Genomic DNA, 26,322 nt, shown 5'->3' on the forward strand with positions numbered 1-26,322 from the left:
GGATTCCCTTGTAGTTTGTGTTATCTCAGCTTGAGCTTCCGTCTGTACCGAGCTCAGGAGGGCAGCCAGGCGGAGAAGTAGTAACGTGAAGATGTCCAGGATTGCGTGTTCATTAAGGAAGGAGAGGTACAGGGTGGCTTGTATAGGAGGATTTGATCTGGTCTCCCAGATGGGAGTGCAATACAAAACACTATCTGTGCTTTATTAATTCATCAGCATTTAGCAGGAGCAAGGGGAACTGTCTTAGTTCTAGAGGAATGTAGGAATTATTCTTGTAATACCATGTTTTGTTTTCTTGCTGCTCGATCGGTGATGCAGTTTTTCACTTTTGTTTTTTATTGCGTTTGGTTTCAAGCTGGTCTATATTGCAGAACATGGTGATAAAATTTGTGACCATGGTTAAAAAACTGCAACCAAAAAAACTATCGCCAACTGCAGTGATGCGGGATCCGCAATCCAGTAGTTCTGCTTTTGTTTCACCTTTTAGTTCCTGCATATGTAAGGAACCATGATGGAAGCCGAAGAGGGTCATGATTTCAATGGTCTTTCACACTGGGATCTTCATTCAGTTTGAAAAAACATACCCTGTGCTTTTTTGCCCGGTGTGACATAGCACAATGTCCCATGGAAGTACACAAGTATGGAAAAGGTTAACTCCAGTCGAGGCAAGTGCAAGTTTCATTTGAAGATGTCCACCTACCGTGCAACTCTCAGATGCACACTCCCTTACTGGAAGCTCATAAAGGTTCTTGGATTGGTCCTTGTTGCTATGGGAACCATAAGAACCAGAATGAACCTCCTTGTATGTCTTGCCCCTGATCAGGAAGGGGGATTGGGGGGAGTGTTAACAGTCAGCGGGAAACTGGCAGACTACGTAAGGCCAGGTAGTCTCTCTGCCAGGATGGTCAGCAGCGCTAGCCTGTCCCTGATCTGTTAAATTCCTTTGTTAACCATACTGTCTGTCCTAATTCAGTGGTCTCAAGGAGTGAGGTTTTTGCTCTTTGAACTAAACCATAATGCTCCAATAGAAAAGGGTTGATTCCTCTGTGGGAGCGTCTGGTCTGAGGCCATTGTGTTTCTGTCAACCCGAAGGTTGTAGTAGGAGTCATCTTGTCTAGGAGTTCCCCCCCTTCTCACCTGAGTTTGATCTTTGCTGGATTTCGTGATCGATGCCTTCTTGCGTTCTGCTCGAGTCTTGAATAAGGCTGCACGAGTCTCTTCCGACTCCAGCGTGCGTTCAAGTACCGGGATGCAGGGGTCCAGGAATCCAGGAACTATCAGGGTGTGCAACTAGCACACGAGTCCAGGAATCAAGAATGGAAGGAAAGGGACTAGAATTGGGTTAGAGTGGAAGAAGCAAGGGAAACAATACCGGGAGCTACGGAGCACACGTCTGGTCGCTACTTCGCAATAGGATTGAGACACACGGGGCTGCAGGGGCGTGGCATATTTATGGAACGTACTATGTCCGCCGTGAAGGCTGGTGCGAGGCGTGTCACGTGATACGGCCATGTTGGGAGAAACAATGAATGCAAGCCCCGCCGTGACAAGGACCAGGAAGTCCAGAAGGGGCGGGTTCTGTGGGTCATGACAGCATGCCTCCTCCGAAAACCTGTTCCACCAGGTTTGCCCGGGTGTATAAGGTGAAATCTTCTGAGTAGTCGAGGGGTCTTGAAATTAGAAAGTGGTTCCCAGGTTCTTTCACTAGGAGGATATCCTTTCCATTCAACCAGGTATTGAAGCTGACCCCGTTTATACCTGGAGTCACATATTCGAGATACTTCATATTCCAATTGGTTGTCGACCAATAGAGGAGGAGGTCGGTGGGATTTCCGGGAGGATTGGTGGTAGGGTTTTAATAAGGATGTGTGGAATACTGGGTGAATTTTCTTCCAAGAGTCTTGTAGACTAATCCGGTAGGAAACTGGGTTGATAATTTCCTTGATGGGAAATGGACCATAGTACCGAGGCGCCAACTTGTTTGGCCGTAGATGCCAGGTAGTAATTATGAGGACAACCAGACTTGATCACCGATTGCATAAGAAGGACCTGGTCTCCTTTTTAAATCTGCATATCTCTTAGTCTGTGTTCTGGCCTTCTCTACATTTTCTTTGGCCTCTTGGTGTACGTTGATGAGGGTTTCAATCCAGGAGTCGACAGTAGGTACTGGTGTAGGATGAGGGAGAACAGAGGGTAGAACTGATGGATGGAAACCTTGGCTACAATAAAAGGGGCTGGTCTTAATTGCTGAATGGTCAGAATTGTTGTAATTTCTGTGTAGGAATGACCAGTGCATTGTCCTTGAATAAGTATCCTTCCTTAAGTCTTCGGTTCCATGGATTCTTCCTTGAAATATCCTTCCAGAGGTCAGAGGATTGGGTTTGTACTCAAATTTCTTCCAGGGGGTTGACTGCTTGAGCTACAAAGATCGTGTGGGGAAACATCTTAGGATAGGCCATGTCTTCAGTAGTTACATAGTCAGGACGTCGAGATAAGGCGTCAGCAATCGTGTTTTGTGATCCGGGAACATGAGTGATTTGGACTTGGTATTGGGCAAAGAAGTAGGCCCAATGCGCCTGACGACTGTTCCTGCACGCCAATGATTGTAGAATTTGAAGATTCCAATGGTCTGTGCGGACCTGAACTGGATATCTAGCACCCAGAAGTAGATGTCGCCATTCAGTGAAGGCCTGGCGGATGGCTAACAGTTCCTTTTCCAGGACGGAATAGTGTGTCTCACTGGGAGTCAGGGTTTGTGAGAGGTAAGCAATGGGGTGTTCCAGTTTATCCTCAAGTTCCTGTTTCAAGGCCGCTCCTATGGCATAGTTAGAGGCATCCGTTTCCACCAGCAATGGGCGATTTATGTCTGGTTGCGCCCGGATGTGGGCTTGCGTGAACTCGGTCTTCAATCGTTGGAATGCTTTGTCTTGCGGTGTAGACCAGATAAAGGGAGTGTCTTTCTTCAAGAGAGCAACAATCGGCTGGGCAATCTCGGAAAAGGTAGAAATTAACTTCCGGTAGAAGTTGGCAAGCCCCAGGAAGGATTGAACTTGTTTCACGGAGGTGGGAGCAGGCCATGCCAGTATGGCCTTTACCTTTGAAGGGTCCATACCAATTCCTTCTGGGCTAAGGATGAATCCCAGGTAGTGAACAGAAGTAACGTGAAACAAGCATTTTTCGGGTTTGGCTAAAGGTTTGTGTTCACGGAGTCGTTTCAGTACTGCCTTTACATGCTCTTCATGCTTTAGAGGATCCTTGGAAAAGATCAATATGTCATCCAGATAGACAATGACAAAAAGGAATAACATGTCAGAAAACACCCTGTCCATAAAACGTTGAAAAACCGCGGGGGCATTAGCTAGTCCAAAGGGCATGACTAGATATTCATAGTGACCAAAGGGTGTTCTAAAGGCTGTTTTCTATTCGTCTCCTTCCCGGACACGGATCAAATGATAGGCACCCCGGAGATCCAACTTTGTGAATACTACGGCGCCTCTCACAGCTTCCAGGATATCCGAGATCAGGGGTAGTGGGTACCAATCTTTGAGGGTGCATTGATTTAAGCCACGATCGTCGAGGCAAGGTCTGAGTTCCTTGGTGTCCTTCTTGGGAACAAAGAACAATGAAGCACCCGCTGGAGATTTTGAGGGTCTTATGGTGCCGTTTTCAAGGTTGCTATCCAGGTATTCTCTGAGGGCCTTTTTCTCAGGTTCGGAAAGAATGAACATTCTGCCAAAAGGAATCACTGCTGAGGGATCTGTATCTATGGCAGAGTCTTCAGGTCTGTGAGGGGGTAAGGCCTGGACTATGGCAGTTGAAAATACATCAGCATATCCCTGATAGGCCTCTGGGACTTCTATGATATTAGAAACCATGAGTGGTGTTTTCAGGTCTCTTGGTGGTTCTTTAAGGGGTGTCGAGGAGGGATCTAGGAATAGACAGTGGGACATACAAAACTCAGAGCCTAGGAATAGTGATCCTGCTGTCCAATTGATATACGGATTGTGCTTCTGTAACCAGGGCATACCCAATACCATGGGGTAATGGGCTGACTTAATGATGTCGAATGTAATCCGCTCTTGGTGATGGTTTATGGAAAGTTGGATCTCTTTTGTCTGCAGGCTTATGGGTCCTGAAGAGAGGGGTCTTCTGTCGATTGCTTCCACCGGCTGCATGGTGCTTCGTGTCTCGTATGGTATATGATGACTAACAACCCAGTCTTGATCAATGAAAATTCCCATAGCTCCGCAGTCCTCCAAGGCCAGACTGGGATAGGTCTTATTCTTGGAGGGCGACAGGAAGGCTTGTAGTATCACCAAATTGTTTTGTCCGGGAGAGTTCAAGGATGGAATTGATGTGGAGCAAACATCTCTCTCCCGAAGCTCTGCTCCATCTAGGATCGGGAGCTGGCGTTTCCAGAACGCCGAGGAGGGGCCAGAGGACACTCCCTAACTAGATGTTTGTCTGAGGCACAATACATGCACAACCCCGTTTGAATCCTTCTCATTCTTTCTTGCGGAGATATAGGTCCACGGAAGGCTCCTATCTGCATGGGTTCTGGTTCAGAGATTGAGCCTGGGTTCGTGTCCGCCTTGGTGGTGCTCTCAAAGGACGTCTTCGGAGGATTAGCTTTGGATTTCTTCTTCTCTGCCTTTCTTTCCTGGATACGAAAATATATTTGCATGGCAAGGTCCATTAGTGCCTGGAATGAGTTTGGGCGAGCCACTCTGGCCAACTCATCCTTAATCTCCTCATTCAGTCCTCTCCTGAAAAGGGTAAAACTCACCTCTGGGGACCAATCAGCTTCCTTGACTAACTGCTTGTATTGGGTAACATAGGTGAGCATATCCTGGGATCCTTGCTGAAAGTCTAACATGCGTTCCTGGGCACTATAGAACTGGTCGGGATGGTCAAACATGGTCTTAAGGGCTTGTATGAAGCCATCATAGTCATCTAGAATAACGTCGCCGGAATTAACGAGGGGCGTGGCCCAAGTTAAGGCGTTTCCTGAAAGGTGGGAAATTATGAAGCCCACTTTAGCCGTGGGAGTTGAAAAGTAGTAGGGCTTAAAAGTAAAGTGAACCAAACATGAATCCAGGAATCCTCGAAGGGTTTTTGGTGAGCCATCATATTTGTCCTCTATACCGCCCAGCAATACACTTTCTTTTGTGGCAGAATCGCGGGATAGAACTAGTTGTTTGAGAGCGGCGTTTTCCGCCTTTAGATTCTGCACCTCGGTTGATAGCTCTTGCATGCCACGCATCAGGTCCTGGACGGCCGCTTCCATGTCTATATCGAGTTTGATCGGTTGGCGTCTCAAACTGTCAAGGAGTTCCCGCCATCTCACCTGAGTTCGATATTTGCTGGATTTCTTGATTGATGCCTTCTTGCGTACTGCTCAAGTCTTGAATAAGGCTGCACGAGTCTCTTCCGACTCCAGCGTGCGTTCAAGTACTGGGATGCAGGGGTCCAGGAATCCAGGAAATAACAGGGTGCGCAACTAGCACACAAGTTCAGGAATCAAGAAAGGAAGGAAAGGGACTAGAATTGGGTTAGAGTGGAAGAAGCAAGGGAAACAATACCGGGAGTTACGGAGCACACGTCTGGTCGCTACTTTGCAATAGCATTGAGAAGCGCGGGGGCATGGCATATTTATGGAACGTACTACGTCCACCGTGAAGGCTGGTGCGAGGCGTGTCACGTGATACGGCCATGATGGGAGAAACAATTAATGCAAGCCCCGCCGTGACAAGGACCAGGAAGTCCAGAAGGGGCGTGTTCTGTGGGTCATGACACATCTGGGTTTGGATTACTGGTCAAGGTTGAAATTCCCATTTTAGTGCAGTTCACTGCTGGGTGCACATTTTGGGGAGTCATACAATCAAATAGCAACTTTTCACGAATCACAATTGTACTGTTAAATCCGTCCATCCAAAGCAGCATCATTTGGTGGTTTTGTTGTCTGAGTGCAATGTTCGCCCAGGCAGTTCTGCACATCCTGTGTGTGTTTTCAGGGCTTATGAACTATCTATCACCCATGTTGTACAATAAAGCAAAACTGAGAAAAAAAAGTAGGTCTAGTCTGTATCTCTCAGTGCGGTCTGAACTCCGGACAACCAAAAACAAATGTTTCTTGAACGTGTTAAATGTGGCATCACCAGAGCCTTAGCTTTTAAGATCATGACGGACTAACATATGGTCAAAACAGGGGGCGGGTCTATCTCTGCTGTACGAGTACTGTGCGGAGGTCCAGTCGCCAAGATCCTGGGGGACTGGTCTTCTCTTTAAGGCTTTGTTTCCCCTTTATAGAGTTTAAAATGGGGGCAGTGCACAGGGTTCCAGAGGTGAAGGCAACTCTGATTTAATGAAAACAAAAGGGTGTCCACTTTCTGCGAGATTTTGAAACGAGGATGTGAACTTTTGGTAGAATTTAGAAAAGTGCAGCATTGCCAGCGAAGTCAGTTGCCATAGTGAAACATCAAAAAGCAAGTTAATTGATGGATTATGGCATTCCAAGCAGTGCATGTTGTCAGAGTTTAAATCCCGGGCAGGTTTGCAGCACTGTAAAGCTTACAGTCTAAGATGTAGCTGAGCCTCTGTCTCCTGAGCCTACAGGCTGGTCACCTGACCTTAACCCCTTAAGTGGTGAAATATTATGCATTCCTAGTAAAAAAAAACCACACTTATTAGATTGAATAAAAAGTTATACGGGTTCTCAGTATCAACCTAACTCGTAGTATGCTGGCAGAAGGCGCACAAGGCTACAGTCCTGGCTGAGGTTAATAATACATGTACATGAATAATAAAGTGTGTGTTTGCATGGCATCAATATATGTGGGATATTCAGCTTCACGTGGTGGACCCCAATAGTATGTGTGTATTAAGTTATACACTATATCTAAGACAAGAGGTATCCTCTTTTGGCTTTTCAGATGTTTTGAGCTACAACTCCGATAAGTACTAGTCAGCATAGCCAATGGCGGGGATCATGGGACTCGTAGTTCAAAACATCAGGAGAGCTGAAGGCTGCAGACCCCTGATCGAAGATGCGTCTGCTAAGCAAATACTTCATTGCTTGAACTGGGATTAAGGGCTCTCTGTGACGGTCTAGTCCAGGGTTGTCCAACTCCTGGCACCAGGGCTGGAATCCTGACGGGTTGTCAGGATATCCATCAATAATATTCATGAGGAAAAAATGTGCATACATTTAGAATCAGTGTATGGAAAATTTATCTCATGAATATTAATGAGTGGTATCCTGAAAAACCGGCATGGATCCGGCCCTTGAGGCTTGCCGTTGGACAACCCTGGAGACTAGTCAATGCGTTGCATGCACAGAGGGCGACCACATTCATCCGGCAACCACACCAGTAGGGTAGCGTTCCTGCCGTTAGACATTGATGTTCTGTGTTCCACAAAGCAGGTCCTTTTCCCATCTTTACAGGTTCTTGCTACTTCTGCAAAAAAAAAAATAATGGAAGCAGTGTTTTTGTTAAAATGAAAAGGCATTTAATTTACAAAATAATACCTGCACCACTGCAGATCTCAGCAATGCACATGTGTACATGGGGAGGAGGCAGCCTAGATTTCCCTCAACGCATGTAGCGAAAAGGACTGGTACCTGCGTTTCCCCACATGCATGGGGTTAGTTTCATTCTGCCTCCGGCTCTCTGATTAACAAGCTCTCAATCGTTCAGCATTAGCATGCCTGCTGGTCACTTTAATGGTCAGGCTATAGTTCCCACTGAGTCCAAGAAACTTTCAATCAGGCCGCAATTTGGCAAGCCATACACTAGAACCACCTTTGAGCTTGGTGGCGGTGCTGCTCTCACCATCAGACGTTGCTATCAGACAAATGAATGCATGATCTGTTCGCCTTGGAAATCATCAATATGAAACCGTTACTATACTACAATAGCTTTGTACTGAATGTGCAAATACCATACGTGCGTGTGCAAACATAATTTCCCCTGCAGCAAATATACATTAAAGAGAAGACAGGTGTACTGATTTATCAGGAAGGGACACTGTTTGCCAGTGTAACAAAATATTGACCATCCTTCTTGGCTGACGGTCAATATTCTATCTGGTGATAATGCCCAGTAAAATTGAATTTCACAAAGGAGACTCACTGTACCGGGGCGGCTTTTAAAAGGCTAAGCTACACATTGTACTTCCTGCCCGTCCACATCTGTCCAGCAGTCCATTGATGGGTTGCCCCTCATATTCTGGTGGCATCTGAAGATGGCTCCTTTGGGTATCATTCACCACACAGGACAGGTGTCTGTTAGACATGCAGATGCCTGCTGGAAAAAACGGCCATAGTAAGGCTAGTAAAGTTGTGTTCTATTCTCTTCCTCTCAGTTATAGAGGTGATATATGATATGATAGGTTATTTATAATGCACTTAATACCCAGAGGTTTCTAAGAGCTGACCCGGGCATCGAACCTGTGTTGCTCCGTGTCGTCTTGCTTCCAAGGTGAGCCGTTGCTGCTGAGCTATCCTATGGAGGAGTGCTTGGAATTTTGTGAGAGTGCTTGGAATTTTAAACCCTACACACCCAAGAAGACGTCTTGCAGGGAAATCCTCACTGGCAGGAGGCTCCCCTCGCATTCTTTTAATCCCTAGAGCCCAGAGATAAGATCTTGTGTTGATGGGTGTATGTGGATCACCCTCCATGAGTGTGTGTATGGCTGTCTGTCTAATGTCAAAGTGAGTGATGTAATTTATGGATTTTAAGTGTTCTCTACCCTTAGGGCTTGATTCATGGATTTTTTGCACAGTTCAAAGTGACTCTGCACTGCTGAAAAGTGACTTTGCACAGTTCCATGAATCAGGGTTTGTATCAGCAGTGCAAAGTGTATTTTTGCAGTGCAAGGTCCAATGTCCGCCCCTATTCTCTCACGCTAGACACTGGGGCAGAGATGTAGTCAGGATTGTCTAACAAGTAGTGCCTGAAGCTAATGTAGTTGGGCCCACCACTGTGACATTAACATCTGTAAGTGCCCACACAGCACTGCTGAGTGGGCATTTACAGATTTTGGGTGGGCTTTGCCGGCTCAGGCCCCACCCGGTCTACACCTCTGCACTGGGGATGCAGGAAAGTCCACAAGAACATATGTGTGCTTCGAATTAGGCCACAAGCCAACAAAAAGGCGTAGCAGCAGCAAAAAATGCACTGAAGTTTCCTGTGAAGGCCGTAGTAGTGGAAATTATGCTGAAATTCCAAATGTTCGTCTGCCCACCGCTGCAGATGAGGTCCAAGCCCCTTAAGTGCCAAGGGCGAGGTATCTCGTCCTTGGGATTACCTCTCCAGTGCCAAGGACGAGCTAGCTCGTCCTTGGCACTTAAGGGGTTAATGAAGGAGAACATGTTAGAAGGCTTTGAATGGTGAAATACCGAAATCACTAAAAAAGGCCTTGGCACTGGGGGGGGGGGGATGATGCAAGAATATGGCACATATTGCAATGGAGGCAAGTGTCGTCACCGTGGAGTCTAATGTCTTTTGCCACTCGTCAAAGATGACTAGGTGTTTTGATAGTGTGTAAGCACAAGCTCCCTTGTTCCTGGGCCCCTCAGCGCCCCTGTGCTTTGAATCTGGGGAGATGTCAGTAATGCACACAATTCCACGAACAGATCTACATTGGTTGTGCTCATTGGTGCTGCAAAGGCAGTCACCATTGCAGCCTCGAGGCCTCCACCTACCCTAGTCAGTTGCACAGATTTAGCCAGGTCTTTACTCGTGCAGTGCAACCGGTACAATCCATGTATTTTTTCGCAAATGCTGCACACACAAACATTGTGTGTCCCTATCCATGGACTGTAGTGCAAGAGCATGCTGCAAATAGCAATATCGCACGCGGCCAGGTTTGGACTGGTCTGTAAGGCAATAGGGCAATGCCTGAACCCAAAACACAAAATGCTAGTGTGGGCCCATTTTTTGGGTCAAAGTGTGCCACCTTTTGGCCAATGTGGTCCAGTTAGATGAGTTACTACACAACGTGGCTAATAGTTTTGACTAGTGTTACTGAAGAAATCTCTATATATAAAAGTGAAAGTGTTTTTTGTGGCAAGATTTGTTGTGAAACGTTCCTTATACAATTCCACACTGTTTCACCAATTTGCACCAAATGTTGCATAGTTACCTGTTAGGACCCTCCGGAGATTACTAGCTACATCACATTATGACACGCCAACTTTCTCCGGATTTCAGCAGCTTCACAAATGAGATGGTTGCCTAAAATCAGCGAAACATCAACGTGGTCGTAGAAGGAACGGTCCCAACACGATCAACAAAACTCAAGGTCCATGCCCTAGGTTTCCAAAATATTTGCACCGCAATACACCGCAACAGACTGCACCATGCCAGGGTGAGGCAACAGGTGGGGAGAGGTCCCAGTATGCAACAGTACACCAACACTCCCCTCCCCCCAACATCTGCTCCGGGGTAGGTCAGCCAGCCACACACGCTCAATCTCAGTGCAGTTTATTTCAGGGCGCAAAGCACATCAATCGATAAGCAAAGCGTCAGAACAACATACAGGATCAGTGTTGTCATGTCTGTCTACAGAACCCGTTCGGAGTACAGGTACTTCTGCTAGTATTTTTTAAAATGCACCATTTGAATCACATGTTATATAACAAACCAAAAATAAAACGTGGGTACTTCTTAAAGAGTCTGCTACAAAAGGAATGATTTGTCATTTGGAACTGTGGGCTACTTTTTTATTGGTGCCCGAAAAAATTTTATGCCCCAGTCCGACCCTGGCAGAGGCAGTTCATATCCAGGCTAAGCCATGCTGCTGAAGTTTTTACTTTAGCTGCACAGACTAAGGGCCTGATTCATGGGATATTTTCCCGGTTCATAGTGAATTTGCACTGCTGAAAAGTGACTTTGCACTTTCAACACAAAGCCCGATTCATGGAACCGTGCAAAGTGTATTTTTGCAGTGCAAAATTACTTTAGCTGGACTTTGCACTTCAAAAATACGCTTTGCACAGTTCCATGAATCAGGGTACGTGTCGGCAGTGCAAAGTCTCTTTTCAGCAGTGCAAATTCAATTTGAAGCGGGCAGATTTTCCATGAAACGGGCCCTAAGTGGGGAGTCGCTCCCTCTCGCAAACTAAAGCACTAAACACAAACCCAACAACGAGAAGTATTCTTGCTCTGCGGTGGGCTTTATTAAGGGAAATGGGAAATACATTAAACCACAGGAGCAGTAAAGCGCACTGCGGGGTTAGAAGTCGCCTTCAGAGATGCTTTTATAGTGCAATGTGTAATTGACATGTTTACTGCCCGGTTTTACTTTGATCTATAGAGGACATCACACTGTGAGGAATCCATCACAGGCATAAACTATCGCTGTGTAAGCCTGATGTATTTTCTATGCCAGTAGACCGCGTGTTGGTAATGGGTGCCTTGCACATTCGCCTTCGAGCATAACATGGAAGAAGAAAACTGCAAATAACTAAATTCGAGGAAAATACTTCGAATCGGAGAATAATTTACATTAGAAGCAAAAAATGCAAAAATGCGGATAGAAAGCCGGGCGCCAAGAGATCGCTTGAGCCTGATTCTTCGAAGGAGATACCTTGTTTAGGCTTCCCGCCAAATCCACTTTAAGTCTGAGCCTGTCTTTGGTCGGCAATTTATCAGAGCCTGATTTTCCAGAACGGCCCAATTTAATATTTATGTTGGAATATTGCATGTTTTATGTCTTTTGTCAAGACACAAAAAGCTGGAACCATATCTTATTCCAGCAACAATACCCCAGCACACAGGCCCAGAGGGCGACCGGGGGAGGTGGGATGGAATCCGTGTAGATAACCGAGTAATTGAATGGCTTTGCCTCCGGAAATCACTGCATGCCTGCAAATCCATGCTGGCAGCAACACATGAAGATACATGGCTGCTGGGCACTGGCAATCAAGCGATAGAGCAAACACAGACTGGGCTATCATTAGTGAGGAGGCATAATGCAGAAGCCAGCACTCACACTTCCCGTGCAATATGCACTGGTACGCTTAGCAGAGGGCAATGGACCGCAACAGTCTTTGAATGCACAGGGGTGCTCTCTTAATCTGAAGAATGCATGGCAATATAGCAGTGCTCATTTTTTACATAAGCTTTATCTTTATTTAATTTTTGTACATGACTGTTCACAATATGTAATGAAGAATCTTTATGAGGTGCAAAATGCAAATACAAGTCGTTGCATTGAAGCGCAAAAAGCCAGGGAGTGGGAGTGTACACATACCACAGGATCGGTTGATAACCCTAATATAGAAATCTTACGTATGTTGCAGGGTTAGAGGGGTCATTCCACTGTTACCCCGCCAGGCTACCATGCTATTGGGCCTGGGTGGAGAGCCTCCTCCTTCTCTCATTCTGCGTACCAGCTGGAGGAGTATTTTTAGGCCTCCCTATTTCCAGGTCCAAAGGAGGAGTAGTTTTCACCCCCACCACCTTATAAGCGGCATGGTGGTTTGGTGGCTTTGGGGTTATTTTTATTTTCAGTGTGTTTCTTTACCTCATAGGTCACAAATTCTGTTATTTGTATTCACCCGCTTGGAAGTCTGCGCTAATGCTTGTATTCATTCTTATGCAATCTCCCTAGGTGCCTGATCTTTCCCCCATTGCAAGTTATATGCAACCTTGTGGACGTCTTGTGGGTTCCTGTGAATGGAGAAGAGTTTTAATATGGCCGCCTTATAGGAGGATCATTTGCAATGATCATGGTCTTCCAGTTCCACAAAGAAACTGGCATACTCTGGGGAAAATGTCCATTTCACGCAATTGGCATCATTTTTAATTTCAAATTATTACATCATTTGTTCATATAGTTCTAAGCGCTCCCACACCGAATACTTTGCCTTCTTGTGGTACAGGGTCATGAAGCTCTTTATGGTCTTAATCTGCCTGATTGGGTCTTTAACAACACCCTTTCTTTTCTTGGTATTTTTTTTTGTGTCTCTGAACCTGAGTCAATCCACCTTCAGAATTAGTGCTGCTATGGTCAGTCCAGTCCCTGTCTTCTAGACACTCTCTATCACTACGAGATTGGGAATACCTTTCGAAATCATGGGATCTGGATCCCATTTTGCCTGTGAGCCTCCCGGCACTGTTACCAGACCGGCACACTATGGGTCTGCCTGCCGGGGTCGCTGTTCCTGGCAGGTCTGACCCTGCTGGGCACAGCGACCATGGTAAGCAGACCGTAACGGTAGCACCGGCACCGTTATTAACGGTGCCGGTGCTACCGTGTTCCACATTCCCATAGAGTCCTACGGGACTCTGTGGAATGGAGATTTACAGAATTACCAGGCTTCCCGGCTGCTGGGGTTGTAATACCCCGGTGTTACCGGGAAGTCAGCCGCCAGAAAATTTGTTTCAGGTCTGGTGGCAAGCCGCCGGTATCACCACCAGGCTTACTGCCAGACCAGAAATGAGGCCCAGTTTCTTCTTCAGACTGCTGCCAATGTGCACTTTCCCTCATTCCAAGTAGCGTGGGAAAGTCCATTCATTCACCAGAATATGTGGAGTCTTTGAGAATGCCCCTCCTAGACTGAGGCTTTTGTTTTCTCTTTTCACTAGGCGAGCTAGATGGTCTCTTTGCAATCTCGTTTTCTGCAGGTCTAACTCTCCGATTTTCCCATCTTATGACTTTACAGGGTCAGTAGTACTCATATTACTAATTTTAGACTCCCATGACACACTGGTCCAGCCACCTTCCATTTTGTTTGGTAGAGGTGAGTATTCATCAATGTCAGATAAGGACTGGCCTTCCGGATCAGTTTGGCTAGGCATAGGTGAGGCCACCTGCCTCAGGTTTCCCTGTTCTCTAAATGGTATTCATGAGGTCAGTTGCAATCTGTACATCAGAGGTTATAGGTAACTGGCATTAAGTCCTTGGGCCTCATTAGGACTTTGGAGGCAGCCATGCCCTTAATAGGGCATGGCTGTCTCCAAAACCGTGTCCGGGTTCCCTAAATGGGGAAATACCGGGCCATCTGAGTATGGAGGGCCCGGTATTTCCTCCTTCAGGGAACCCGGGCCCGGTCCTTCTCCTTTCCCATTCGAGCCCCCATAGGGCTCAATGGGAATGGGGAGGGAGCTACCAGCTGGCCCATTACAAGCAGGCCCGTTGTTAGCTCCCTGGTTCCCTCGCGGGACCCGCAAAGGACGTCTGTTAAAACCAGACATCCAGAGCGGGTCCCGCAAGGGAACCTCGTAATATTGCGGAATGGGTTTAACGGCGCCAGCACCATTAGCGGCACTGTTAAACCCATTCCGCAATAGTTATAATGAGGCCCCTTGATGGGAGGGGCATCATTCATTGATCAGAGGGCCCTATCCTATATCCTGGTTTGTCAGGGTGTTTTAATACCTGTTTATATTCTTAGATTTCACAATTCTATTTCTCACAGGGGTTTCGCTCTGCCAGGGTTTCCAGCTTGTATTCAGAGAGTTGAATTTTTAACTCTGACACAGCGGCTTGGCTGGCTTCCATCACACTGATTTACACAGCCAATTGATCTCTCACTGCCTGAATCTCTTCCTCCAGTTTTCATGTTCCCTTTGATGGTGGTGTGTTATGCACCTGTTCATGGCGATTTGCTTTTAAACTGGTAAGTTCTTTTTCTCAAGCGTCTCTAATATGTGCTGCCTTTGATAGGTCATCCTCTGCTTGCCTCAAACGCTCTTTCAGATCAATAGTTTCTTCACTAATTCTGTTCCGTTCTCGAGACCCAGGTAAACCATTTTCTGCATCCATTTTCAAATGATTTACTTTTTGTAATAGAACATTGTTATCCTGGTTTAACATTTTCTTTTCCTTAACCAGTTGCACTTTCTGTTTTTGAATTTTTAAATCCTGATGCAGTTGATCAAAGTCATTTTGGGAATCAAACCTTTTCCTAATGAACTATGTTCTTGTTTATGCTGATTTAGGGACTGTTCAAAGGTCACAATCATATCAAATGCTGCACTATTGTAAATGATTTGATCATTCACCTTGTGTTGCAGTCTTTATGTGTGTCTTGCAGTGCAGAGAACTGTATTTCCTGCTCAACACCCTCTTGCTCATATATGTTTAGCTTATTTTTTAGTTGCTGAATGAGATTTTCACATTAGAGCTCTAGAATCTGACTAATTTATTAAGCTATCACCACCCCGAATACCCACTGTTTGAAATTTTCTGGGGATCTAAAAACATAATTTAGGTTGCAACTCTTGATCCCATGATAAAAAGTGCATATTACTGAGCGAGTTATAGTTCCTGAGAAAATGAATAAAACCCATTGCTGCATCCACTCATATAGCCATTTCTTAATTATATGCATATTTTTACTTGACGTTGCACATTTCGGTTTAATTTCCCCACTGAGCATGAGATCCAGCCATCTGCTGCCTTTGTTGACTTTGACCAGTAATTAACCCATCAGCCTTTCTTCTCCCAGTTCTAATGGGTCCTCTTGTTGCTTATCTTAGAGAGCAGGCCCCCATAAAATTCCTTCTTGTTTACTGCCTGACTGTTCGGAATGTAAACTGTAGCCATTTCTCAGGAAAACAAAAATGATGTTAAATGTCACAATTACATTACAGATGAGACCTTGTGTTCATTTTTAATATAATTGTGTCTTGCCATCAATGTCCATTTCCCCCCCATCATGATATGCTCACATTACTCTGGCAAGGGACATTTTGACTTCATGTGTTCATTATTGTATGCTGCAAATGTACACGTTTCTATGATAGCAGTTTCTGTGTTTGCAAATGCCATCCTTTATTCTTTGCTCTCTGTGTCAGCAAGCTTACACTTTAAACACTAGTCACTTCTGAAAAAGCAGGCCTCTGGTTTTAGCTTTAGACAATCACATGTCAGGCCCACTTAATAAGTGTATTTCTCCTTCTTTGAAAACAGCATTCTGATATATGGCAGATGCAAATTAGATACTGCCTTTCAGTTTGGCAGTCATCTCTGTGTGTTTTCACTGCTCTGCATTTTAGGCCCAAAGTAGGCAAATGCAGTTTCCTTTTGTCTTGGGCTCAAAATACCCCACATATATCAATTGATGGCTCATGCTTTATTCATCTGGTGGGAAAGAACAGCTAAAAAGAGTCCTTTCATTAAAATAGGATGGATGCCAAATCCATACATATGTTCTCAAGCATTTTAGTTAGCAGCTGTACGATTCTCATTGGCTATTGAATATATTGTTCAATAAATCCTTAGCTGTCTGTTAGTACCATTGCTTCAGTGCTCTTATGTCTTGGTGCTGTTCAGCTTTTTCAGAAAGGGCATTGATCGAAGGTGAATTTCCTATTTTAGCTGTGGCACACGCCCAATGGCCAATTTCTGAGCAATACGAGACAGTATGGTATGAAAATACAATAAAAAGCCTGGAAATTGGCCAGTGAGAGGGGGAGCCATGTGACTCCTCCAGTCACTGCCACTAGCAGGGCTGTCAGCAGAGCGCTCCCATAATGAGAGACAGTGCCACGGTAACAGCCCCCTAGGCAGGGCTCTCCGCGCTGCACTCCCTTCCATCACGGGAGCGCCATGCTGACAGTTCCACAACATTTAAGTATGTCCAGGCCGCACCTTACTGATGTGGTGCAGACCTTGTGAATCCCCTTGCTCCTATCCCCTCTGCCTTACAGTATGAGGGTGGATACCACATCTTCTCCCAACTACACCTGGAAGACAAGGCCCAGCTTTTCCACATCACTGTTGACCGCGATTCACTCACACTTCTGAGCCCCACCTTGCAGAAGTCCAGCTGAAATCAAAGCCCTGCTCCTCCCATCGCATCATGCTGTACATGGCTGCTAGAAACCAGCCAGCTCCCACAACCATTCAATCAAGTTTTCCTCCCTTCACCCTATAATGGGTCATAATAGCTTTAAGGACCAAACTATCTGGCCGCACCTGGAGTCATAACTCTGTCTTCAGGCTCCACAAATCTTAAGTATGCAATAATTCCAAAGGAGATGGGTTATTTTCAGGGAGTCTGCTGTGCAACATTGCTGGTGGATTTGATGACAGGTTTGTAGAGAGACCTGCAATTAGGTTGTATTTGCAATGATAACATTCAAAATAACCAGCAAAAAAGCACATGGTTTAGTGGAGTACATAGCAACAGAACACGTCATTGAAATGCATGACCCGCATTTTTACTGATATGTGCCGTTACAAATGTATTTATCATAGGCCTACTCGCACAGCAATACCCGAAATGGCAGTGAAATAGGATGTAGTTGCACTGTAGAATCATGTTGATACTGTTAGGTTCACCTTGACTTCTGAAAGTAGCATGCCATTTTCTTTACCTTAGCACACTGAAAAGGCGAGTCATTTATTTCACCTTAAATAGGCATGCACAATACATTAACCCAATTCCCACTTCACTATGAAGACACAGGCTACTGGGAAGATGCACTGAAGGTTTATGTTTGAAGTGTATACCCTTCTAATGGCCACCTCAAGCCACTATCATGTACTTCTGCAGCACTTAGATCATATGCTCCGCTTGCCAATAAAACATTCATTAACTCACCATCACATTTCATATTTGAGTTAATGGGCAGGATTCTCATGGATCGTGCCTGCTTTTAGCACCTTATAAGAAAGCAAGTAGACTCCATAGGAATCCGTTGAAAATACCTCCCGTGAGCGTACTTTGCAGGGCACATTTACATTTCTTTGCAATATGAATCCCACACATGGGTTTTCCTGCCTCTCCCAGGTTTAAAACACCTTTTAATGTACTTGTTAGTGCTCATGTCGAAAACTGCATGGAGGGGTCCAGGACCAAAGAGCACTCGGGTGCATGCGCCCCACCATGCAATTTACACACCTTAGAAAATGACCTGCTTAGTATTTAATGAGCCTGATAGTAATAAAAAACCTCCCACTACAAAGTTTATAACGGTTTCCATTTTGTGAAATAACACACATTTAAGCAAAGAGATGACGCCTGTCAAGAAAGAACTGCTCCTACCTATAGAAGCATGCACCTGCGTCGTCGTCGTACAGCTCTGGGCTCAGCTTGAGTAACGGGAAGTCAATGGTCAAAGGTTTCAAGTTAAACAGGGCCATTGCCATAGTTACGAAGACAACAGGCAGCACAAGGTTAGACAGGGCTCCCCTCCAGTCTCGCCTAGCGTGGTGGAACCGCTTGATAAGGAGCGAAGTAATTTGCGTTAGAACGAGGCGTCCTCCTTGCATGGAACCAGCCTCCACCAGCGAGTTATCTAGAAGAAACAAAATAAACACAACAGAGCCTTCACCGAACATGTAAAACACAATATGACGACCAAAACATTGCATTCACGGATGCTATAAAATGGTCTTTCTGTTAAATTATTTTCAGTGATTAGGAGAACATTACAACAAATTGATAAATATAGAAATTGTTGATGGATAATCTGTAACATGTAAGAATTATGAAATACAATACATATTAAGTAATACATGTACAAGTAATGCACATTTAAATAAGACATTTTTAAAATTGATACTATAAACTATAAGAAATTAGGACTCACAGGGGGACAGACTAGACATGCAAGTGAAACAATAGGAGAGAGGAAAGGGGATAAATAGCTATATTAAAACGAAATGTGCAAGGTTACAGCAAATAAGCTGCAAAAACACTCCATTTACTTTTGAATTTAGGCGCATTCTTGCAAGAAAAGGCACACATTATCTCAATTCTATGAAAATAACAAATCAAATTCCACCAGAGATTGTAGGACAATATCTGAGCAATTTTCCAATTGTATGCAATAAGGTGAAAAGCAACAACAATGAAAAAATAGAACAAATCAGGGGCTGGGATGGTGATCACATATGGTTCACTAGGAGACCTAAGATCAACCTACCCAGTGTCAGAGGTTCATGAAATGAAAGAAATATGGTGCATACATTCCCAAACCCCACCCCCCCCCACAAAAGAATAGATATATTTACACTTGAATATGGAGTTGGTAAAATCAGCCAGTGGGGATTGACAGCACCAGCATAGATTAGAAACACCACAAGACATGTTTGCCAATCTACCTGGTGTTAAATAAGCTCTCTGTAATATAAAGTAGTGGGACTGTGTAAGATTAGCATGAACTGATGCGTTAAGGACAGATTCCAAGTTGTAACTCATATGCCTGGAGAAATATGTAAATTCCAATCCAATTCCCATTGTTTGCTAATTTTAGAGTTGAGATCATCACCTTCTGTAGGTGGATTGAGAACGGAGTAGAGTTCAGATGCTTTGGTGGATGAAGAATTAATAGTTTTATCAATTCTGACGGCTCTCTGTAAAATGGTTTTATTTAAACTGGAATAGAACATGTTTTACTATCTATTTAATTCTGAAAGAAGTCTTCTACACGTTTTGAAAAATGTATTTTACGAACGAAAAGAACAACGCAATTATATTGGCAAATAAACTTCGTTCCGTGGGTGTGCCAGTCTCTACTTAAACAGTGCAAGCATAAAATGCAGGCATTCAGTACTTTCAAACAGGAGGTTAATTTCCCAAAATGTGTTGACTAGATATGTTCTAGACCATAATGTCAATGATATGGGGGGGAATGATGCATTTCTGATCTTTTATTCTTTTTAGTGGTCTGCATGCGTTATTGCAAAAACAGGTGTATACACTACAGGTGGCAATGGGGGAGGAGCAATACGCTTGTCAGTCATAAGTCTAAAAGGTGGACAACAATAGTTAGAGTCTTAGTGAGCGTATAAGGAAATGAATGAGTGCATATGTGATCGAGCGTGAGTCATTCCATACAATGAAGCTTGAAAAACGGATATTCACGCCTCTGCTCCCATTGACACTCATTACAAAAGAAACACTGCAGATTGTTTCTTTGAATGAGGTTCTCTTTATTTTCTTGTTTCAAAAACGATTTTTATTTTCGTTATGAATTCTATCTTATCTTCCATGCTTCAAGCGCTGTATTAGGGTAAGACATTGCACAGTGTACCTCAGAACAGATAACCTTTCTTCCTACTGATGTGGGGTGCACTGAGCTGTTCTTGGTGGTCTCACCACCCAGCTTAACTCGTTTCAAGTTCATCCCATAGAATAGCATGGTTCTGTACCCGAGCGAGTGAGTGGGTGGGTGACTATTACGAAGAACCACATCCCTGCTTGGCCTTCAAGATACTAGAGACTTGATGCTTCTATTGTGGCAAATTAATCACACACAATAAAAACAGTAGAGACAGAGAAAAGATGTTCACAGTTCTCAGTCTAGCGTGAATGAGGCGGGGCAGGGCGAGGTGGGATGGTACCTCCATATAATGATGGCAGTACCTTTAGCCAAATGTGGCGAGGCTCCAAATGCCCACTGCAGAGACTGAGCGGGTAGTCCCAGATCTAGCTGCTGACAAAGGTGCTCTAGTTTGTCCTGTGCTGCAGCGACCTGGCACAGCAAATTTACCAAATGACTCTCTTTTGGGGGAGCTGGATTGATATGCCTTTAGATGGCCCTCTCTGTAAAAGCACAGGTGAGCTGCACATCGAGGAGCCATGCTGCTCACGTGCTTTCCAGTGGTTTAAAGGCCTTCGCTTAAACATTTCCATCACATTTTCTGTTTTTCTGTTAGGTCTCCTTACAGGGAGTTAGCATGTCTTGATATATCCCCCTGGATCTCTATGCATAGACTCTCAAGCTGGGCCTCACCGACAAAGTGACCAGAGGGAAGAATACAACGTTGTCAATCACGGTTAACCTTCCATTTACCTCTCTGAGTCCCACCAGAAGAGAGGACAAGCATGCAACTCCTCGGGCCATTTGCCTTCCTTTAATTTAAAGAACCTCGTCTAAGATTGCCATCACAACTAATTATTGCTGGGCGTTAATGAGTCACAGAGGCTGCGGCCATATGCATCAATCAATGATGTGTATGATGTTGGATTTAAGTGTTACTGTCTTTCACATATACAATGCACAACTGGTTGGGGGATATCTGCTTCGAATAGTCATTAACCTTGCCCACTTATTCTTAATCATCAATAAGTAAACATATAATTAAATGACATGCTTCCAAGAGGGGCATGGTTCATACTAGTGCCATGTGATATGAGGGGATGCTTACTGTTAATCTCACACATAATAATCAAATCAATAATCTTTACATAGCCATATCAAATAGAGCAATAGTATTGTAGTATCGTAAATATATCAGCTGGGATTTTCAGGCTGTGAAAAATGCTTAGATAACTTCTCAATTGAAGCACTAAAAGGGCATTCTAATGCAATGACCATGATAATTCGGACACTATTAACTAAGCATGGACTTGTCACTTAGATATAACTAACTTTAATCTTCTCCAATGCCACTTACTTCAGAATTCTGTTTTCTATTTGCGCTATGGTCAAGGTGCATTGACCTTTTGTATTTATTGAATAATGGGATGTAATTACCAACACTAATGGCGTAGAAAGTAAAGAATACAGGTATCGGAGGCATTCCCTGAGAAGGATTCCATTATGAAAGATTCAATATAATTGAGTGAGAGCAACTGACAGATGAGGGAGTAGGGTAGTGGGGTATGAAACAGACAATGACTAGAGAGCAGACATAAATAGCATAAAGAGTAAATGCTTAGCGTCATGGCTAATGGTATGTACATATCACAGATAGAACATGCATGTGAAGTCTAGGTGGGTGAAGAGGCCTGGGGTCAATTAGTGGGGGTAAGAGAGGTATGGGAGGTCTCCTTCATCGGCCAGTAAGTGGAGCTCGAGTCTGAACTTGGACCGTTCCAGCAATGACCTGGCATTTTAGTGAAGGAGTGGAAGCGGGAAGAAGTACATGGGGGCCAGCAGACAGAAATGCAATCAGCAAGGTGTGTGGGAGACAAAGCCTTGTATAATTGTGTACACAAGTAATTAGACAGTGATTTTGCATTGAGAGCCACAGTGATGGTGCACAGAGGTAGGGGCGGTTCAAGGTAGGTTGTAGAGAGTGTGTGTAGCAATGTTGAGGTCTTTGTTAAGAGGAGAGGAGGAGTATGGGGCTCAGGCCTGGCCTCACGCAGTAATCCATTTTGCTGAGTACAAGGGTGGAGATGAGCTTTTTGACAGAGTAGCATATGAGATAGTTGCAGATTCTTCTGTTGTTAAGAAGGCTAGCTGACTGTGGCAGTCCCAGTAATGGACTGTTGTAGTTTAAAGTCACCGTCAAAGAGTACTCGAAGATTGTGAGCCGAAGGTGAAGAAGTGAGGATGTCCAGAGGAAACCAGATCGGAGATGCGAGGGTGGCATTTGAATTCGAAGCAGGGAGAAATGAGGAGTTAAGCATCGGGAAGCATACGGCCATTCAGTGATGGATGACTGTGAGGCAGCCAACGATGCATTTGAAGAGGTCAGGGGTGAAGGAGTGGAAGGTGAAGAAGCGTCGGGCGTCATTAGCAGAGAGATGGAAGTGGAACCCAATGGATGAGATTAGCAGAGGGATGGGCTGTAGAGCATAAGGAGGTAATAATTCTATCAGTATGTAATTGTGAACTTATGTTGGTAATTCTAGAAATAAAAGGTTCCTACAACCTAATAATTGTTAGATGGACATTCCAATAGCAAAGTTTAGTCCTTTGGCTTCCTTTCCTTTTTTAAATCTCTATAGTCTGATATATTGTTAGATATTATGGATTCTTCTTCCCAATAAAGCAATTCACGTCAGCTTGTAGACATAAGGAAGATGCATGGGTCAGTATAGCTCAACCTACTTTATCCCTTGAATGGTCAAATCTCTGCACTGTTCACTATGCACCATTGATAATATTTTATCACTTTCAGGTCCCTCCTGCTCATCTGAGTCCTTACTTGTATGATGTCCCACTGTCATGTCTAACAACAACAACAACAAAAGAATATTTTGAAGCATTGGCTATCTCACCTTAAGAGGTACAGAAGTGTCCCTTTTGCCAAAACCCTCCTTTTATTTCAGACATGAAAACTGAGAAAAACCTTCGGGGCAGGTTCTCATATGTCATATTTCCTCCCTGATGGGCTAATGTGAAATGGATCATGACTCAACCATAGGTCCAAACTTTGATTTTTAGTCAGGCTTGAATTCGAGCAGCAGGTGACCATTGTGCTGCAAATGGAAAATGTGTCCCGTCTCCCATGGGGGGAGCCACCCTCTGTGAGGCTAGGGAGGTGATCCCACTAAGCAAGACTCTCCCTAGGTTCCTGGAAAAGTGGGACCTCACTGAGAGCGACTGCCCTCTAGGGGACAAGGACTCCCATTCCTATAAGGAGCTCCCTATGAAAAACACTATCTTCATATATGGGAGTGGAAAAGACTGCTGTTGCATCTGTTTTTCATTTAAACCCCATTGACATTACTTCCATATCTTTGGCTCAAGGTAATTCTGGAATCCCCTTGAATCAGCAGCTGATAAAAAACAGCACAACCCTTTGAAGTACGCCGACGAGAATAAAGGGACAAAGAACCTTGAATGGAGGAAAATAAAGCCTATGCAGAGGCAGGCATTTGTCGTGTGAACGTCCTGGAGGGGCAGAGCTGAGTTACACCACGGAGCCAGCAGTAACGCGGGGATACAAAGAGGAGAAATACACTTGGTTTGTGTACAGATTTGCAATTGTTCCTGGAAAAAAACGTGAGTTGAAAAAACTTTATTTTGTGAACTATTAGGAACAATCATTTGTCATCTGACCAGTACTTTGGGAGAGATCCAACTAACATTAGCCGAACAAGGCAAAAGCTGGGAGGCTACGGCTCTGGCTCCTTTTCATGTTGTTCTTTCCTAAAGTGGCAGGGCCAGATGTAATGTAATGTAATTTGTCATTTGTAGAGTGCCTTTTACCATTGGTATGGTCTCAAAGTGCTGTAGGTGACCCCCCTCGGGGGACCGAACTCCAGCTGTGGGAAAATTCATCAGAGGAGTTTAGAATGCATGTGTGCATTCTAGCCAATGCGAAGGTGGGTATGGGTGGCCAAGTCCCTACTAGCTACCCATATCGAGCTGACATGTGGATGGGTGCGTTGAGGTTGTATGGAGAACATGCAACACTCTTATCGACTCTCAACTCTTGCATGTAGATATGAGGCCTGGCAGCAGAATTCAACCCCATGCATGCCCTGAATATTATTTCACTCTTTTTCCATGCACTCACAATATAAAAAACATGGAGCATTGTCTTCGATAATAACAAATGATGAGAAAAACTATACTTGCTGGCCTCTGTACTTTGGCAAAAGACTGTGGACCCTATTTTAGAGGAGATGGGGGGTCTCATGAAGCAGATTGGTGCCTTCTGCTTAACTTCCTTATGGCAGAGTTTGTGAAAGGGGCAGGTGGTGCAGGAGACTGACATAGTAACCAATGTATTAAACATTTACTTTAGGTTTGGGCCATAGGGTGGCCATGCCAAGAATGTATCCCCACTTTATTCCCATATATCATGGAAGGCATCTTACAATCACCAAAGCACTCACCATGTTAGGATAATGTTATTTGGGATTATCTAGTAGGAATTCTGGGACACAACTGCTATCAAAATCTGAGAACCCCTTCCTTTTTCGCTTGTCATGCCATGGGAGACTGCAACTTCACCCAATGTTTGTCCTATAGCATGGGGGATGATGTCCCCCCTCTACCCCTTTAACACTGAGGGCAATAATCCCTTACAGAAAGTAAGGGTCAAGAAGACATTCCTCTGGCTCAGTGAGTGATACTGCTATTTAGGGTATGGTAATCGCATTGTCTTTCCTTCCATCTCTGTAAGTGTGGCATGGTCCTCCTTCACATTTGTGGTTTCAACAATCATGTGTTGGTGCTAGCGTGACTCAGATGGGTCCAAATCTGTATCCAGCTCCCAGTCATCATTACTGTAAGACTTGCAGGATGAGCGTTGTAGAGGCTAGTGACTGCCTATATCATTCCCTTCCACACAGTGTGTTGCTTCTCATCGTTCATCATGCTACTCTTCAGTATGTCCTGTTTCTCCTGGCTCATCATGCTTCTGTGCACTGTGTCCTGTTTCTCCTAGCTCATCAAGCTCCTCTGTACTATGTCCTGTTTCTCCTGGCTCATCATGCTTCTGTGCACTGTGTCCCGTTTCTCCTAGCTCATCAAGCTCCTCTGTACTATGTCCTGTTTCTCCTGGCTCATCATGCTACTCTGCACTATGTCCTGTTTCTCCTGGCTCATCATGCTACTCTGCACTGTGTCCTGTTTCTCCTGGCTCATCAGGCTCCTCTGCACTATGTCCTGTTTCTCCTGGCTCATCAGGCTCCTCTGCACTATGTCCTGTTTCTACCAGGCTAACCATGCTCCTGTGCACTAGGTGTTGTTTCGACTGGCTCATTATGCCCCTCTACCTGGTGAGTCGTTTGTCTTAGCCCATCAGTAGGAGCAATTTGCACCTCTCCCCATATTACCCAAGAGACAGTGGACTGAACTTCCTATGCCTTTTCCAACCACAATGCTTGAGCAGGTACTGCTGCTATTGCTTGTGATGCAGGTGTTGGTGAATACCACATTGGGGCCTTTTAATTTACCACAAAAATGTTGGCCTCCCCAGTGCACACACCAGCTGCTGTGGATGATGGAGAAAAGACCTCTGGCTGCATTCCTCCACCTTCCACTGGCACTTTCATGTGCTCCAATCCTATTGTCATTCACAATGGTTATTACTCCAGCACTGAATTACAACCTGTGAATATAATCCCCTGCCTGCCAAAAATGTAAGACTTTTTGTACGCAAGCAGTGAATATGTTGTCTCCACTTAACAATACAGTGATTTAAAGCCACTGCTTATAATGTTGGCCTGTCTACAAAAAGTATTAATTTTTCTCTACAGGCATACATATTTGGGGCCTGATTCATAGAACGTTTTTCAATGGGATTGCAACATTATAAAAAACACTTCTGTGAATCAGGACGTTGGTCTCTAACAAAAAGGATGGCCCACCCTTTTGCAGCCAATGAATCCAAGCACCTCTTCTCTACAAAGAATATGAACTATTCTACACAAGCACACATTATGTTGTATCCTTTCACAACTAGTGGCACACTGATTTACAGCAACTTAATCTCTCCTGCCTAAAAATAAGCATAAAACATTTCCTCTGTAAGCAGCAAGCAGTTAGTCTCACCACAAAAGATGGCATATTGAGTTCATAGACTCAATGATAAGACGTTTGCTCTGCAACAAGGATTTTGTCTCACCACAAAAAGATGGCATCTACTTGCCTACAAACATCACGGTTTTGTCTCCTCTCACAAAAAAGCTGATGCTCTGATTTAGCATCACAGACACTGCGTCCCATT

At 44.6% G+C, this 26,322-nt stretch overlaps 1 protein-coding gene across 1 annotated transcript in view; it reads right to left on the reverse strand.

The window, feature by feature from the left end:
• The window catches only part of ABCA13 (ATP binding cassette subfamily A member 13), a 2,251,223-nt gene that overhangs the window by 1,221,000 nt on the left and 1,003,901 nt on the right, over positions 1-26,322 (reverse strand). The window contains exon 29 of the mRNA XM_069613428.1: positions 18,005-18,257. Coding sequence (XP_069469529.1) covers positions 18,005-18,257 — 253 coding nt within the window. The remainder of the gene's footprint in view (positions 1-18,004; positions 18,258-26,322) is intronic.

The sequence above is a fragment of the Ambystoma mexicanum genome, chromosome 5p (genome assembly GCF_040938575.1).
Source record: "Ambystoma mexicanum isolate Mex_15411 chromosome 5p, UKY_AmexF1_1, whole genome shotgun sequence".
Classification (NCBI taxonomy): Eukaryota; Metazoa; Chordata; class Amphibia; order Caudata; family Ambystomatidae; genus Ambystoma; species Ambystoma mexicanum.